We start from the raw sequence: 18,392 nt of genomic DNA on the forward strand, positions 1-18,392 counted from the left end.
ACCTGGGTATTCATGAAAGCAATGCACCGCTTCAGCCTCGTCTTCGGCCCTTCACCTTAGCCACTGGGAATTTACCAAAAAGTCTACATATTAGTACCGGTTCTAACTACGTTTGAACCTAGTGCTAGCGTAAGCTGCACTGTCCATCTTGTCTCCCAGCCCTGTACCTACTGCTATCGCGTTGTCGATCTCGATATACCGCCTCAATTGCAACCGGGGACTTGGTTCTCGGGGACTTTGATTCCCACCATCGCAATCACAATCACGATGACCGGCAGTTACCTTGACTACCGTGAGATCAGCGGACTGTCAGCTTAAAACATGGACAGCTCGAACCTTCTACGGATGTTGGTATCAGCATCTCGCGTTTCTCCTGTCAAACGTCTCTAGCTAGCCGCGCAATCTGTACTGCGGTCTACTTTATGAGAGCAGGAATACGGAACCAGCTAGCTGTGTGAAGCTAGCACACCTGGGCACGGTTTAATCGCGGCTTTACAACTCAAGGGAGAACCACTGTTAATACCAAACGACGCGCACTAGACCTCGGGTTATTACTCATGCGACGTGTGCGTGCACTGCCTGTGGCCCTGAGTACAAATATGGATCGTCTTGGCTGCGGTTGATATATATACGCTTGCGTCCCGTTACGCAAGGCTGGCTATCTTCGGATAACACACTATACGTTCGTTAACGTTAAAACAACAAACATGAAACTCTTCGCCCCCATTATCCTCGCCCTCGCCGCCGCGTCCGAAGCCGCGTTTTGTAACGGCGGATGGGGTTTACCGGGTGGTTCTACGTGCCCTGGTGCCTACGTAAGTCCAGTCCAATCCAGTCCAATCCCCTCCTAATCCTCTCCTCTCCCCTTCCCAAAGAAACACGTCCTTCGAAACAGTTGCTAACTATCTCCCAGCCAAACTCCTTCTGCGTGAGTCACCAATAGTGCCGTAAACGAACCCAGTTTCGGCCTCTAACATGACATGCGTGTAGTGCCAGAGCCCTGGAGCGCCTAGCAGGAACTTTCCTACGTTTAGGAATTGCGTTTACCCTGGTAGTGGGGGACGGCCGAGTTTGAATGGGTGTGGTGCTGGCGGTGTAAGTACTTTGATCTTGGGTGTTGTGGGGAGAATGAAGGCTAACGTTTTGGGGGTGTAGACTATCAGCTGCGTAAGTTGTGGAGTGAGGTGTTTGAGGGATGGTGTGCTAATGATGGTAGTGCGGTTGATTTCGTCGCTCGACGTGAACGATCGTCGTCAATTTGTTCCCGCGAACTGTTCCCTCGGAGTTGCTGCTCGAGCAGCCTTGTTAGACATTAGACCATGTCTATTTAATAGATTGCGCCGTGTTACTTTGTCGCAAAATACCTTCCGGTTCTGAGCTGTATGGTTACGTGAGAGTGTTTTGTAGGCCGATGTACTGACCACAGTGAACGTCTTCTTCGAAATCACGTCGAGAGGAGACCATGTCCCTGTCGATAATCATACCGTCTGGCCTCTTCATGACGAGCTTGGCATTCAGCGCGTATAAAAGCTTCGATCCAGGCCGTCCACATCTCTTTCTTATACCATTACCTTCCTATCTACGATACCAAAAAATTCACGCAAGAACCTCTGAATGTTCTTTCTGTCCTTTCAAAATCTGCTAGGCAATCAAGAATGTCGTCTTTTCTGAACTTCAAATACTACATCGATGTATGCCTCCAAAACCATCAAAATCGGTTCGATAACCGTGTCTATCCCCTTGTCTTCTGTCATGCCGACTAGCTAGATGTTTAGTAGGTATAAAAACCACTCACTCTAGCTCCTTACTTCTCTTTCCTACACACTTAACTTTATGTCTTTAAACTTAAAACTATGTATAGTAAACTGCATATCTACTTTATTCTTCTAAAACAATATACATTAGAATACATGTTGTCTATTAGGTGTATAGGTATATTTATATAAAGTGTATATTTACTAAGAAGCTATCTAGATAGAAGAAGACTCTAAGTATATCTTTCTTCTATAATTATATAATAGCTCTATTTTAGTAAACTAAAAGCTCTTATACTATTCTATAAGATAGAGTAAAGCTTTAAATCTAGCTATCTAGTATATATACTAAAGATAGGCTTTCTTATAAGACTATTCTATTAAAAGTATATATTTACAAAAATAAAAGAAAAGAGAGAAAACATATTCTTATACTAGCTCTAAAGTAGTAAAAGAGTAAAAGCTTTAAAAAAGAAAACTAGAAGTTAAATTTATAAAAATAATAGAGACCTAGTATATAGAGTAACTATCTAGTTAAAAGCGTACGTATAGTTAAAAGTTATAAGTAATAAGCTTTCTCTAGCTTATATAATAAGCTTATAGCTAGGCTTATAGTACTTTTAGAGCTATTACTACTAGAAAAAATAAATTATAAGTAAGGTAGATAGATAAAATATTATAAAAATAAAGTTACTTAGTTAATAATTATTATAAAGTAAAAGTATTTATAGAAATAAAGAAAAGAACTTTTAAAGATATTATATTATCTAAAGCTAATATAACTATAAAGTAGTAATAGAAGCTAGCGTAAACTAGTTACTAGACTTTTATATATTATAAAAGTCTACTATAACTAGTAAAATATATAGAGAAAAGATAGTTAAGCTTCTATAGCTAGCGTTTAACTATAAGCTTACTAGACTCTTTTTTACGTAAGAAAGTAGTTAAGAAATCTAACTACGTAGGTTGTAGGCCTACTAGAAGTAGCGTTACTATTAGAAGTAATATTATTTCTAGTAAAGTTACTACTACTAGTCTACTTACCTCTCTTTATTACTAGAGTAGTATTTTATTTACTAGTAAGTAGAGCTTCTTTCTTAATAAAATTAAACTTATTTTTTATAGAGTTAGAGAGTTATAAAACTAATATCTTATTATATAGAATTACTAGTTAAGAAACTCTAGTAAGCTTTTTAACTACTTTAGTAGAGCTATAGAAAGGTATATTATCTATTACCTAGTTCTATAAAAGTATCTCTTACTAAACCTTATACTTATAATACTTAGTAGTTTTATAAATAAAATTATAGTCTAGATTAAGCTTATTATTACTAATATTATTATAGTTCTTCTTAACTAAAGCGTTACTAGTAGTAATAGATAGTAAGCGCTTTTAACGCTTATAGAATATTAATTTAGTTAAAATAAAGAGCTTTAATATAGTCTAAGACCTAGAATAGATAAGAAACTAATCTTTATTTTTAATCTTTATTCTAAGTTTAGCTATAATATCTTTATAGAGGTCTACTACACTCTATAATAGCTTATTATTTAGAATTCTAGTATTTTTATCTTAGTCTATAATCTTACGCTTATACTACTAAATAGTCTTATCTATCTTAACTAGTGTAGTAGATAAGTTATTCTTATAATACTTAATTTTAGCTTTAACTTCTTCTTTAGTATAATATATCTTACTAATAAACTAAGATTTAGTAATATACTATAGACTTATATAAACTATCTAGTATTTTATAAGAAGCTTATATTTTATACCTTTTACTTTATACTCTTTCTCTTAGAAGTAAAAAGCGCTAAAAGTATTAAGCTTAAAGTAGTAGTTAGATTAGAAGTATACTTATACTTTTTTAGAGTATAAATAGTTTATAAGTTTTCTATTCTAGACTTAAGTAGGCTTAAAGTTACTTTTTTTTTAGTCTTTAGATTTCTTTCTCTTTAACTAGTAAGAGAACTAGTAGCTAGTATATATCTAGCGCTTACTAAAATTATAGTAGTTTATATCTACTATAATTCTACTAATATACACTAAGAAATAGTACTAGGTTTAGTCTTCTATTAGAACTTTAGAACAGTTTTTAAAAAAGATAATCTAAGAAGAAGTCTAATAGTTTAATAGATCTATAAGCGTATATAACTTTCTCTTTAGCTTTATATTTAGGTTCTTTTTAAGTATATAGAAAACCTTCTTTAAGTTAAGTAGAAAAGTTTTTATAATACTCTCTTACTTCTTAATATTACTAATAATTAGCTTCTATAACTTCTATTTCTTTTTAAGATTATAAGAAGTAGTTATATAAATTAATAATTCTTAAATATTCTAGTAACACTAGATCTACTTAGAGGTTATTTTATTCTTAGAATTAGAAAGCTCTTCTCTAGACTAAAAAACTTAGTAACTTTACTTCTTAAGGTATAACTTAACTTATAAGTTATACTTCTACGTAGTATTATTTCTAGTACTTTTAAAGTAAAATAGATCTATATTATAAGTAATATATACGCTAATAATTTAATTAAGAAAATCTAAGTTAGTAAATATAATCTAAAGCTTAATAAAAGTATAAAAGGTACTTATAAATACTTTATTAAGTTCTTAAAGTAATTATATAACGCGTGTATTAAAAGTCTATTTCTTAATAAGATTTAGATTATATTTATAAACTTTATATAAAACTTTAGCTATCTTAGTAATAATACTTAGCTACTACTAGATATTAAGAATATAGGCCTTAATAGCTTAACCTATTTTAGTGTAATATTCTTACGTAAGATTATTAACTAGAGTAATAATATTCTAAAGAGTATACTTAGTAAAAGCTTAAAAAGTAGATATATAGCTTTAGACTAAAGTAAGTTTCTTTATAAGCTTTATGTCTACTAGATTATTATTCTTAGTAAAGTATTCTTTCTTCTCTTTACTATATAAAGCTTCTAAAGTACTACTAATAAAATAAAGTTCTTAAGTAGTAACTTACTTCTTAAGCTTCTACTTCTTTTTATTAGAGTACTTTACCTACTTCTACTCTTTCTTACTAATAGTAGTTTAGATATTACTTAATTTTAGCTATATATTATTATAAGAAGTTAGCTAAGACTTAACTATAGAGAGCGCGCTAGTATTAGAGTTAATATAAGATTTAGGCTTAATATAAAATAAAGAGGTAGATTAGAACTTTACATTATTAGTAAGGCTTATAGTATTACTCTCTAGATCTATTATTACTTAAGTCTAGTAAGTAACTAGTTCTTAAGTATAATTAATACTTAAGTAGAAGTAAAGAGTTATATATAAAGTAAAATATAGTAGCTATAGTAATAGTTATAGACCTTAAAGCTTTATAAGATAACTTAGTTAATAGCTATAGTAAAGAGAAAAGCTATAATATAAAAGAGAGAAAGGTAGATAGATAAAAGATATTATTAAGTAGTAGACTAGCTACGTTAGAGGTAAGAGATGCTTTAGAAAGAGTAAGAAAAGTAGACTTCTTTTACTATCTTAGTAGTTTTTAATAGCTAAGATATAGAGTTAGAGGTATAATAATTACTTAGAGATATAGTATATATAAAAAGAAAGTAATAAGAAGCTACTCTTAGAAGACTATTATAAGTAAGATTAATATATAATAATAAGTTAAAGGCTAGTTTACTATATCTATAGTAAAAGGTAAGAAGCTATAAGTCTAGTAATCTATATAAGATATATAGTAGATATATTATAGTAGTAAGTTATAAAAGTAGTTTACTAGAGTAAAGTATCTAAGTAGATTAATAAAACTATTACTAAGAAGTAACTACTAGATAACTATAAGAATATTAAAAGAATAAATACTAAAAAGAGAAAGACGCCTATAATATACCTGTATAAAAATACAAAATACTAAAATAGAATAAAGAAAGTATTTAGGTTATAGTAGATAGATTCGCTAACTATAGAGTTACTTAATAGTCTTTAGAATAGCTACTTACTAGATTCTAATTATAAATATCTTTAAGAGTATTTAAAGCTATAAGTTAATTAAGATTATTACTAGAGAGAGAAGAAGCTATTTAGATATCTAAGCTTAGAGTATTTTAGAGATTACTAGAGTTATAGATTATTTTAATACTTCTTATATTAAAGTAGTTTATAAAACGTAGATAAGGCTATTACTAAGAAAGTAATAGTGTTATAGCTTTATTAGAATTCTATATATTTTAGTTATTAAAGTTATTATTAACCTATACTCTACTATTATTTAGGTAGAGTAATATCTAGAAAGACTTTAGTAGAGTACTTATAATTTAACGCTTACGCGTAGTTTTACGTACTTACTAACTTTATACATAGTTTTATTTATAAACTTTTTACTTAGTAAAAAGAAACTTAGTATTATAGTCTTTTCTTAATTTACTAGTATTACAAAGCTAAGTTATTATTAACTAGCTATTATACGTAGCTAGATAGTCTTTTTATTATATAAAATATTTATATTAGCTAGTAATATTATTAATATAGTATTTAAGAATATACTTAATAGATTTAAGCTCTTATTTTTAAGATATACTAACTTCTTAGAGCTATAGAAAAGAGTATTTTTATAAGTCTTAATTCTATATATAGTATAGTTTAAGCTATACTATATTTACAACGTTATAGATCTTAGAACTAGAAGAGCGCTTAATATAAAAAGCGTTTTTTCTAATCTTCTTAAGTACTTAGAGTAGTCTATATTATTAGAGTTCTATCTTTCTAGAAAGATTACTCTTTATCTAATAGCTATAATAAAGAATAAGTACTATATAGTTACTAGGTTTAAAGTCTATAAGCTAGTGTAATCTATTATAGTAATTTTTTTATATAACCTTTATAAAGTTAAGAGCTTTCTCTACTTATTTCTAGTATTATAACTAAAGTAACTTAAAGTCTTAATATATAAAAGTTACCTTAGTGTTATAAATATTAATCTCTTATAAAAGATTAAAACTTATAAAGTACTTATAGAGTATATAGCTAGTAGAGAAGTTTTTACTTATATTTATTATAAATTAAATATATATAATTACTTAGGTCTAGTTTTTCTTAGAGTTCTTAGTAATAAAGAAGTAAATTACTATTATAATAGTCTAATTTATTTACTTAGACTAACTATTAGCTTTAGAATAGTAAGCTATAGTAGTAGTAAGTTTAGTTTCTATAATTTTGTGCTAGTAGCTTATAAATCTCTTAATAAACTTAGAATCTCTATTACTAATAATAGTGCTTTATATACTTTAATTACTTAAATAATTAGTTTAAGTAACTACTACTAACTATTAAGCACTTATTTATATATCTTTACTAGGTATAATATTAATTACCTTAGAAGTATAATAAGTCTTACTTAAGAAAGCGTTATATCTCTTACTAGTTTCTAGTAGGTAGATTATAATATCTATATAAACTACTTTAAATAAGTAAACACTTTAGTTAATAGGTTTAAGTAAGCTATATAGTTAGTAATATACTATTTAAGTAACTTTATAAAAAGAATAGTATTAGAGGTATAGTTTAAGATTCTTAGTAAGCTTTCTTATAAAAAAGAAAGTTCTTAGCCTAGTATATATTTAATTAAAACCTTAATAATAGAAAGTGTTATATACTTAATAGAAGATTTTTATAGTAAAAGCTTTAGAAATATATAGTTACTTTATTCTATCTACTTAATTCTAGTAGTAGATTAAGCTATTCTTATATAGAAATTATAAACTACGTATAAAGTATAATAAGTTCTTATAGTTTTATTATACGCTAGTTACTACGTAAAGAATATATTTCTATAATATGTTTACTAAGTAAGCTATCTTTAAATAGTTCTTAAAGTTATTACTTATTTTAATAATTAGTATATAGAAGACGTATATAATATCTTTAAGAGTATTAGTTTAATAGTTAGTTTCTAGCACTAATCTAGAGGTAAGCCTTAATAACGTGTTAGATATAAGATATAGTCTACTAGAGTAGTATCTAATATTAAGCTTATACTACTATAAGTATAGTAAAGCTTTAGTAAGTTAGAGGTTTAGGCTCTTAAAGCTTTCTATTATAGTAAGATAGCGCTAATAAGTAATTACTATTACTATAGTATAGTTTATAAATACGTATACTTTTAGCGCTATTTAGATTATATAGCTAAGCTTTTAAATAGCTTAATAAAAACTAGCTATTTTAAGCTTAGTTAGGTAATAATATTACTTAGAGCTAGAAAAACATTTTAAAAGAAAAAGTATAAGCTATACTAAAGCTTTTATAAAATTTACTAAATGTTTTAGCTATTTAGTTAGTAAAAACTTATTATTATTATATTCTTAAGGCACTTTAGAGTTAATTATAATAGGTTCTAGATTACTAACTATATAGTAGGCTATTAACGCAAAGCTATACTCTTTAGAAAAGTTAACATTAATATATAATATTCTTAAGTAATTCTAATAAATAAGCTTAATAATAGAGTACTATAGTAATTAGATAAGGTTAAAAGTAAGTCTAATAGAACTATCTACTAGAATAGTAGCTATAGTAGTAGTAATTACTTTTTCTTTACTCTTCTTTTTAAAAATAAAGTAAAGTAGTTTAGTTTTAAGAGCTATAAGAGGCTCTATAATTTAAGTAAAGTAAAGTATCTAGTTATTAAAAAAACTAATAGCGCCTATATACTTCTCTATATTCTTTATATACTAAAGAAAAGCTAAGTTATAAAGTACGTATATACGTTTATTTATTAAAGTAACACTAAAAGTATTAACGTATTACCTAAGTAGTTTTATAGTTAGATAGCTAATAAAATACTTCTTTAGTGTAAAAGTAATATAGTATTTATTTATTTAGTAAAAAAAGGTATTAGTATAGTTAAGATATTTCTAAAAAGTTTTAGAATAGATAATAAAATTATCTATATAAGACTTTATAAAGTTAGTTATATTATAGAGTATATTATTACTAATATATTATATATAAGTAATAGAATTATAAAAACCTATTACGTATATATTAAGTACTTTAGCACTATAGTAGGTGTTTATAGTAAACTTATAATAATTCTCTTTATAAACCTTAAATTAGTAGAAATAGCTAAAGCTATCTACTATAGTAATATATTAAGCGCTATAAACCTAGCTTAGTATATTCTTCTAAGTAGTAAGTAGGTAATAGTTCTTTATAACCTAGTAGTTAATCTTATATATATTAAGAATAGGTCTCTCTTTCTTTCTAATTTACTTAATACTATTCTTAAACTCTAAAATTTATTACTTAATAATAAAAATAGAAATTAGAAAAATACCTATCTAGATAGCTTATTATATCTTAGTGTAGCTAGTAAGCTTATTAAAAGTTTTATTAATAATTTTCTAGTCTTCTAGTTCTATAAGATAGATCTTTAATAGTAGATTAAGTTTCTACTATTTATCTCTTAAGTATATTAGTATTATCTAGTTATTAGAAATCTAAGTAATAGTTTCTTAGTTAATCTAGATATTAGAGTAACTATTAGCTATAGTAAGTAGTGCTACTACTTTTACTAGATCTCTATAAATAGTAATACTAAAGACTATCTTAGTTTTAGACTTTACTATATTCTTAAAGTCTAGTATAGCTATAAGTAAGTAGTTTTCTAAGCTAAAGCTAAAAACTTTATTTACTTTAAGTAGAATAGCTAAACTAAAAGAGGCGTACTACTAAACCTTTACTAGGTTTCTTATATTATTATATATAATAGCTTTTATATTTTAGGCGTTTAGAAGTATTATATATAGCCTAGCTAGATAGAGAAGCTCTTTATTAACTTAGAGAATATAGTTAAAATTAGATAATAATAGCTATAAAAAGATAACTTTTACTTTTATTACTAAGTTTAGAGAAATAACTACTATACTATATAATATAAGCTTACGTAACTTATAAGTAGTGCTATTCTTAGATTTAACTATAATTAGAGCTACTACTTTTTTATAAAGTAGCTACTTTATTATTCTACTACTAATATTAATAATAACTTCTTATAGAATAAGAGTATTTATTTCTAAGAGAATATTAGAGCTAAGCTAAGATATAATATAAGTGTAGATTCTCTAGAGTAAGAAGACGTATTTACTAGAGTTAGTTATTAATAGTACGTAGAGAGTAATATACGTAATCTAACGTATTATAAGGCTTCTTAGTCTAGTACCTATATATTAGACTAGCTTTTCTAGGCTTTTCTACTTTGCGCTTAGAAAGTTATCTTATATAAAGTTTTTATTTATAAAAGTAATTATAGCTCTAGTATTAGAGTAAATTATAAAATTTATTCTATCTCTTACTACTTTAATAGTAAGTTTAAGCTTATACTAATTTCTTAGAAATATTATTCTATTAACTAGTAGAGGCGTAGTTAACTTAATAATACGTATAGACTTTGCAATAGCAGCCTTATCTAGCTAGTAGCTTAACTAGGCTTTAGTCTTTAGATTATTAACTTTATTAGAGTTAAGTATAACTATTATATAGATAGAAGCGTAGATATAATATACTCTAATATACTTATAAAGCTAGTTATTAGAAAAGAAATACTTCTTATAGTTATAGTAATAAATCTAGTATAACTCTTAACGTAGCTTTCTTAATATACTTTAGGTAACTATTTTAATAAAAGGTATTCTACTTTTTTTTTTATTCTTATTTTTCTCTTTAAAAGCTTTAATTAGTTAAGAGAGTTATTTAGAAAGTTTATAGTTCTTGTTCTAGCTAGCCTATATATTAGAATTAAAATTATTACTATTCTTATACTTAAGATTATTATAAAAATAAAAAAGTAATTCTTTAGTATTAGAATGTAATAGAATTATAGACTATTTATAGAAATTAGAAGTATAGTTAGTTAGTATATTATTTTTAATTATAAAGCTAGGTTTATTATTAGTAAATAGATAGTTATAATAGACTCTCTATATTCTACTATATAACTAAGTTCTATTACTAGCTTATTAGTTTCTTAATAGTAAATTATAGTTAAAACTCTTTTAGTTATTATATTAGTTACTAGAGTAGAGAGAGTTATTTTGCTATAGCTATAATATAGACACGTTTACTTAGTTATTACTATTAGAGTAGCTATTACTTTTATTAGCGTTTAACTACTATATATTAGAGTTACTATAGCTATAATTACTACTCTAGTAGTTAGAGTTTCTTAGTAGGTAACTACTATATAAGTATTTATAGTAACTATAATTTATATTTATAAAGTTATTACTACTTTAGTTCTCTAATCTACTATTAAAGCGCTAAAAATTATACTTACTAGAAGTAAGTTTAGCTTTAAAAATATTAATAAGTATATATTTTTATTTCTCTATTATAGTAAGAAACTTATCTAAGAATATAGTTATAGTTAGTTATAAAAAAAAAGTATAAATATAAGAGTTAAGTAAGTTCTAAGCGTAGATAATATACTAGTTCTTATTATAGTAGCTATATCTAGTATTCTAGTATAGCTACTTTACTTTAAGGTACTATTCTACTAGTAAGTAGTCTACTACTATATTCTTTATAGTATATATCTACTTTTATAACTTACTTATTACTTTAGTAAGTTATATATAGAAGAAACTAAGTTTCTTTTTCTAGTAGTTAATATCTTCTCTACTAATTACCTTAAGGTAGTAATTTATACTAAGATTAAATTAATACTAGAGTTAAGTATTATTTTTAAAGTACTAGTGTAGATTATTTTAGACTATATACTTAAATATTATTTTAAAGATAATTATAGTTTTTATAGCGTTAAGAAAGTTATATATATAGTAGTAGTATATTTTACTAGCTATATTAGTAATATTCTCTAAGTAGTTATTTTATTTTATATCTAGCTAAAAGAAACTAATTATATCTATCTAAAACTTTAAGAACCTATCTATAGCTTTAATAATAGTATTATTATTAGCTATCTTAGCTTTCTATAGCGTAAGAGCTTACTAACTTATACTATATCTAGATTAGATACGTAGTCTAAACTACTACTAACTTACTTATAGAAATAGAGTATTATTAGTATACTATTTCTTACTAGCTTATATAGTAGAGTTCTAGGTCTACTAAGATAAAGAGTAATATTAGAGAAAAGAGCTAACTTTAATAGTATAGATAGTACTTCTATACTACTAGAAGTAGAATAAAGGCGCTAGACTATTTTCTCTACTTATATATAGTCTAGAGGTAAAGATATTATTATTAATATATACTTTAGCTAGGTAATATTAGAGTTTATAGAGTTACTAGAGCTACTAGAGTTATATATATTAACTAAGTATAGCTACTATATATTATTTAAAGTTAGTAAATATACTTTAAATCTTAATCTAGCTAATAGATTCTTATTACTAGTAGAGAAAGCTAATAGTAGTAGCGCTTCTAGTAACTAAGAAGTTCTTATACTTTAAATAGAGTAGTGTAGTATATATATTCTAGTAACTTATAAAGTTTAGAACTAGAGCTAGTGCGTATATATAGATATCTTTAAGAGAGTTATTTACGTAATAAGAGAAGTAGTATTAGAAAGTCTAGTAAGAACTTAGCTATTATCTTTAAGATTAAAGCTACTTAAAAGGTATTATATTAGAGTCTATTAGTATAGAGATACTAGACTACTATTAGTTAAGTAGATTAATAATAAAGCTAGTAAGTAATACTAGGTTTCTTTAAGGTTCTGCGCGCTAGAGATAGAAAGTATTAGAGTAGTATTATCTATTATAGTTATCTTAAGAAACTTACACTATCTTAATATTATTCTTATATAGCTATTTATAGTTTAATAGTATAAGCTTAGAGTTTTACTAGAAATTCTTCTTCTTATTACTTTGCTTATAAACCTTTTTTACTAAAGATTATATAAATACGTTCTATTCTAGACTAGTAGAGTAGTATTTAATTATAGTAGAAGTGTTTAATATAGCTTAGCTATACTAGCGTTAATAATCTTAAGTAGAGATACGTACTAAGAAGTATAAAGAGGCGTAGCTAGTTACTTATAAATAGATATAACTTTCTACTTATAAAATTAGTTAGAAGGCGCGCTATAAGAGTGCGTAAGTAGATAGCTAAGACGCGTTTTTCTAGGTTACTCTCTAATCTTATATATCTTAGTTACGTAGCTAGTATAGCTTAATAGTTAGTAAAGTATTACTATAAGTATTAAAGATAATAAAAAGCGTTTTATAATAAGTATCTACTTATAGAAGCTACTAGTTAGATAGTTTATTAAAGACTATAAGTATAGATAGCGTATAGATAGAGATCTAATTAGTGTATAACTAGCTCTAAGAGTAAATATTAGTAACGTTTTTAAAAGTAGAAACTTTCTTAGTAAGATTATAGTTAGCTTTCTTTTATTCTTTAGAGTAAGCTAACTAGATAGAAAAGTAGTCTAGTTTACTATTTACTTTAAAAGAGACACGTTATAGACTAGAGATAAACTAAATATTTTTTTTAGATAGTACTACATTTACTTAGTATTAGTTATAAAATAAAGTAAGTACTTTAAAGATTTTAATAATACTACGTATAACTTATAAAACTTTAGTAGTAATAAGAAAGTAGAAGAGATAGCTATTTAAGTAGATAACTAGATTATATACGTAAATAATAGCGTCTCTACTAAGAGCTAGTAGCTAAATAAAACTTAGCTAGTTAAAATTAAGTATAGTATAGTTACTACTTATAAGAGCGTTATTAGTTCTATATATTAGTGTAGTAGAAGTACTTTAGAAAAGATAAGTAAAGAAGAAAGATATTATAGATAGATAATTAGTAGACTAAGATATCTAAAGAAAACTATATATAGTATAGTGTATTATATAAAATTAAAGTAGTGCTATTAATTAAAAGTGTATTATAAAGAAGAAACGCTAGTAAGAAAGTAGAAGAAAAGTCTTTATACTAGTAGTATATATAATAGAGGTATCTTCTACTAGTAGTAATATATAAGTGCTAGGCTAGCGTTTAGAGAAAAGTTAAGATTACTAGTAATTATCTTTTAGAAAAAGCTACCTACTAAAATAGTAGTTTAGGTAATTAAAAGTATAGCGTTTAAAGAATTTAGGTCTAACTTAGATAGTAATAAAAGTTATTATTTATAATTTATTAGAAAGGTAAGATTAAGTATAGAAAATCTAAACTATAATAATTTTAATATATTATACTTAGAGCGTTAGGTATTCTTTAGAAGCTTCTTTAGAATTAATATTTCTTTAGTATAGTTATTAAAGTAGTACGTAAGCTAAATTAACTTTAGTATAGTAGTTAGCGTTTAGAAACGCTTATTTACTAGCTAGAAGTAATAAGGTATTTAGGTACACTACGTTATATAGCTAATACTAGAGTATTATATAATTTTTATATTACTTAACCTAAGTCTACTATTACTATAAAGATATTATATAAGTAATAAACTTTAGCGTAAGGCTTAGAAGTAGTTATTATTATATATTATAAGCGTAAAAAGTAGACATAATACTAAGTTTAAAGGTCTTATAGAGAGATAATAAAGATAGTAGAATTATTACTTTAAGTAGCTACTAGCTATTAAGTATATAAGTATATTTATATAAAGTATATATTTGCTAAGAAGCTATCTAGGTAGAAGAAGACTCTAAGTACACCTTTCTTCTATAATTACGTAACATTGTCTTTTCTAAAATCTAAGCCTAAGTCTAATAGAATAATCTAAAACTAACTAAATAGTATACATAGTTATGTGTGCGTCTAAAAGAAAGTTGTGAGCAACCGATGCAACGAAGACTGTCTTCTCTTTTTATCGCAGGTCTTTGCTACTGAATCTACCGCCTTTTCTCTTATCAACGAGCTTGATCTTTGCTGCGGATAAAAGACTCTTGTCTGGCTGTTCACTTCTCTTCTCTATACTTCCAAACTTCTACACTCGAGACTAGAAAAAGATATGGGTGCCCGACATAACTGTGTCGTTCTCGAAAGCCACGGTAAAAGCTGCTATGTCGTGTTCTGCCGTCTCCTGGCTTCATACCACTGGAGCCCGAAAAGAGCCATTAGTTCTGTTCATGTCCGGGCGTGCTCCAAAAGATGAATGCTACATCGTTATGTGTGAAACTGTATTCATCATCTCATAATAATCCCATTACATTTACACTACTTCTAAACGACAAACACGACCCAAATCCCAATTACCCTCCAACAAAATCTATTATACACTCATCCCACACCCAACCCCCCTCATCCCCGTCTACTTCGCACAAACCTGTCCCTTAGCCGCAGCAAGGTTCTTCTGATTCTGCATCGTACCATCCATAACCTCCTGCACCAACATAGCAATGACCGGTGCATCCGCGCCCGTTCCCTTCAGGCTCTGCACCTGGCCAATCTCCTTGGTCTGGGCTCCAGCAACAATAGCCAGGCCATCAGCAGCGGGCGACTTGATTTGCGCGGCAAGCTTCTGGTTGTTGGCGCGGATGTCGACGCCTCGCTTTTGGATGGATAGCACGGATTGCTGGGTCGTGTTGAAGCCGGCGGTGCCGGCTTGGAGCTTTAGGGCGTAGACGCTGGGGGGATGTTAGAGGCTATATGTGTGGGGGAGAGGATGTGTGGCTTACCCTTTGAGTTCGGCGGCTTGGATGTCGAGGTTGGCTTGGATGCCCTTTGCGAGCTTGGATTGGATGTCGGCGCAGTTGCCGCCAGCGCCCTGGCCAGCTTGGGGAGCTTGACCAGCTTGAGGAGCCTGGCCAGCCTGGGGAGCTTGAGGCGCTTGAGCAGCCTGAGAAGGACGAGGAGCCTGCGGTGCCTGAGGAGCTTGAGGAGCCTGGGGCGCTTGTTGAGGTGCCGGTGCTGCGAGAGCGGCACCGAGGAGGCAGAGGATGGCGAAAGTCTTCATGTTGACGTGTGTATAGAGCGTGAGAGGCAATATAAAGTATTAGAATAAATATAGTCGACGTTGAAAGAGTGTAAATAAACTAAAGGCAAGCTCACACCAGGTGAGTAGCGATCGTAAGAAGTAGGCGAAGTATGTGAGAGATGATTTGGAATGAATACTTCCATCCTTCGACATCCCATCCCTCTCTTATACACATTCATCTCACCTCTCCCGTCCCTCTCCAACACCACCCGCCCGACGCGTCGGCACGTCAGCAAACTCGGACCGACACAACTCTCACCAGCTCGCCACGCAACGCTCTCACAACATGCACCTCAGCACCACCACCCTTCAACCTTATTACCTACCTTTTACCTACTTGCCGGAAACGGACCTTCTTCACATCTCTCCATGTCTCCCATCTCGAGGAGAACAATCAATGCGGAGTTGCCAACTCTTTCTTTCGATTCGCGCGGTGGAAAAAAATTGGAGACGGCCGTGAGACGGGAAACGGGGGAGTCAGCGTCGCAGATCTGGAGTGGAAACAAATCGGGCCGTGGTGGGCCGGTGGATGCGGTGCACGAGGCTTGGTGAAGCTTGTCAGATGGCTGAGCGAAACGTTCGAGAAGGCGTTCGAGACGTGTTCGTGATGGGTTGACGTGTGCGGGATAGAGTTGGGGATCGTGTGGTGGAGTTTGAGGATGCGGATGGGCGGCGACAATGGGGCTAGGACGCATTGGGATGGCGCGGAATTTGGGGGACGCTTACTTCGAGGCTGCTGCGTCTTCTTCTGCATCACTGCAACGCCTGAGCGCTTTTCAAAAACTATCAAAAGTCAGACCTGCACGACTTATGTTGCGGCCGTTTGACTAAGGTTACTACTACCTTCCACACACACATATCCGCTTTACTCAAAACTATGAATTGAGCAGCTTATGGCGCTGCTGAGCTGAGTGTCCCAAAACACTTTGCATCGACTCACTCGTATGGTCGGATAGTAAATCATCATGAACGATCTACCATGTTCTGATCTCTTTTTTCCGACCAATACTTCATACCTGCGCTCGACCTGCACTTCTACCATCTCCATGACGCTACTGCCGCGAAATCACTATAAATGCGTCCTTCCGCCATCCTCTCCTCTTCTTCGTTACACTAAATCCACATGTTCATTTCCAAAACAACGCTTTCAAGAAGCGATGTTCAACTTCGAGTATGGCGACTGCTTCACTTCTCCAAAACTCAAATCTATCACGCGCATGAGAAGGCTCGTCCAGCTGCCATTGCATACCGAAACTGGGCTGGTTAATACCGATGAGCGCGCTCGCAGAACCCGAAAATCATAGAGCAACAAAACACAGCAAATAACTCTGGGATGACGACTTCCTCTCTTTCTCCAAAACTTCACTCATTACTGAGTATAAGAAGGCTTGTCCGATCGACATTGCATACCAAAGTTTCGAGATCGCGCTCTGATGACCGCGCTCGCGGACTTTGGAAAGCGTAGAGTTACCAGAAACGAAGACCGACACTGAACATGGCGAATTCCTCTGTTTTTTCAAAACTATGCAAGCCTATAGGCATGAAAAGGCTCTTCCAGCATCATTGTATACCAAAAGTACTGCATTAATGTCTTATGAGCGCACTCGTCGACTGGAAAATACTTCGACACTGTCGCATGTTGTCGCTTCTTCCTCCTTCTTCTCACACACAGGGTTCATCTCACCAAAAAATATCCTTGTTTGTATACATGTTCGTCCAGCGGCCCTGTCAACCGAAAATGCTCATACCCAACTTCTGATGTGCAAAGCAGAGACGATTGGAAATCAGGTCTTAAAGACTCCAGGCGACTCCGGGATGTCCAAAAAACTATTCTTTGACAAGACATGTGTCGTTTTCTCCTCTTTGCTTCAACTACAAGAAATAACTTGGCATGGAGAGCGTCACGAGCAGTGCGACAAATATATAAACCCCTCTTTCTCCCTTCTTCCTCTCGCTATCTTCTCTACACTTGAGTATTTAAACTATCAAAACCACATGATCATCACGGGATGACTGCGCCGTCTCTTTCAAAAGAATTCCAAGCACCTGTCCGCGATGTGTCTGCCTCTCTTCCTCGCTCGGTCTCTTGGTACCTCCTCGGAATCCAAGCATTTAAAACACCAAAAGGGGGGCTGTGGCCCACGAAGGCTGCGCCGTCTTCTCAAAAATGCAACTACAGCCGCTATGAGCAAGCTGCTGCCTCTCTTCCTCCTTCCACCTTTCGTCATCTTCTCCACGCTTGAGTATTCAAAATGCCGATAACCCCATCGCATGGCTGCGCAGTCTTGTCCAAAAAGCTACAGAACTTCTGCCTATGAGTCTGCCTTCCTTCCTTTTCTTCGACGAAACATCAAAAACAACTATGTTACTGTATCGTGAGGAGAACCTCCTTCTCCGGGGATACATCAAAAGGTGGCGCCATCAGCGACATGACGAGCACCTTCTCCTCTGAGCTGCAACATCCAAGAACAAAAAGACCAACTTGTCAAATACATGTGTCCGCGGTCCAGCGCGAGCCTTAATATACCAAAGCTGAACCACTCAACACTCATGTGTGCTTCCAAAACCAACGCGCCTTTAACGACATGTCGCGTTCTGCAGTCGTCTCCGCCTCTTAATCTTCAAAGACGACCGCAACAAACTCATGGTCTGTGCAAGAACTACAAAGAGAACGCAACCATGGAGCTTTCTTGCGGGTCCAGAC

At 30.9% G+C, this 18,392-nt stretch overlaps 1 protein-coding gene across 1 annotated transcript; it reads right to left on the minus strand.

Annotated features, from left to right (window-relative positions):
- Positions 1–15,022: 15,022 nt before the first annotated feature.
- J4E78_002689 (uncharacterized protein) lies at positions 15,023–15,667 on the minus strand (the record flags this gene model as incomplete). The annotated part of the gene is made up of 2 exons (XM_049363335.1): positions 15,023–15,338; positions 15,390–15,667. The coding sequence occupies 2 exons, from the start codon at positions 15,665–15,667 to the stop codon at positions 15,023–15,025; spliced, it is 594 nt and encodes a 197-aa protein (XP_049225927.1).
- Between the last annotated feature and the right edge of the window lie 2,725 nt (positions 15,668–18,392).

Source organism: Alternaria triticimaculans (assembly GCF_023758025.1).
Source record: "Alternaria triticimaculans strain BMP 0046 chromosome Unknown scaffold_2, whole genome shotgun sequence".
NCBI classification, from domain to species: Eukaryota; Fungi; Ascomycota; class Dothideomycetes; order Pleosporales; family Pleosporaceae; genus Alternaria; species Alternaria triticimaculans.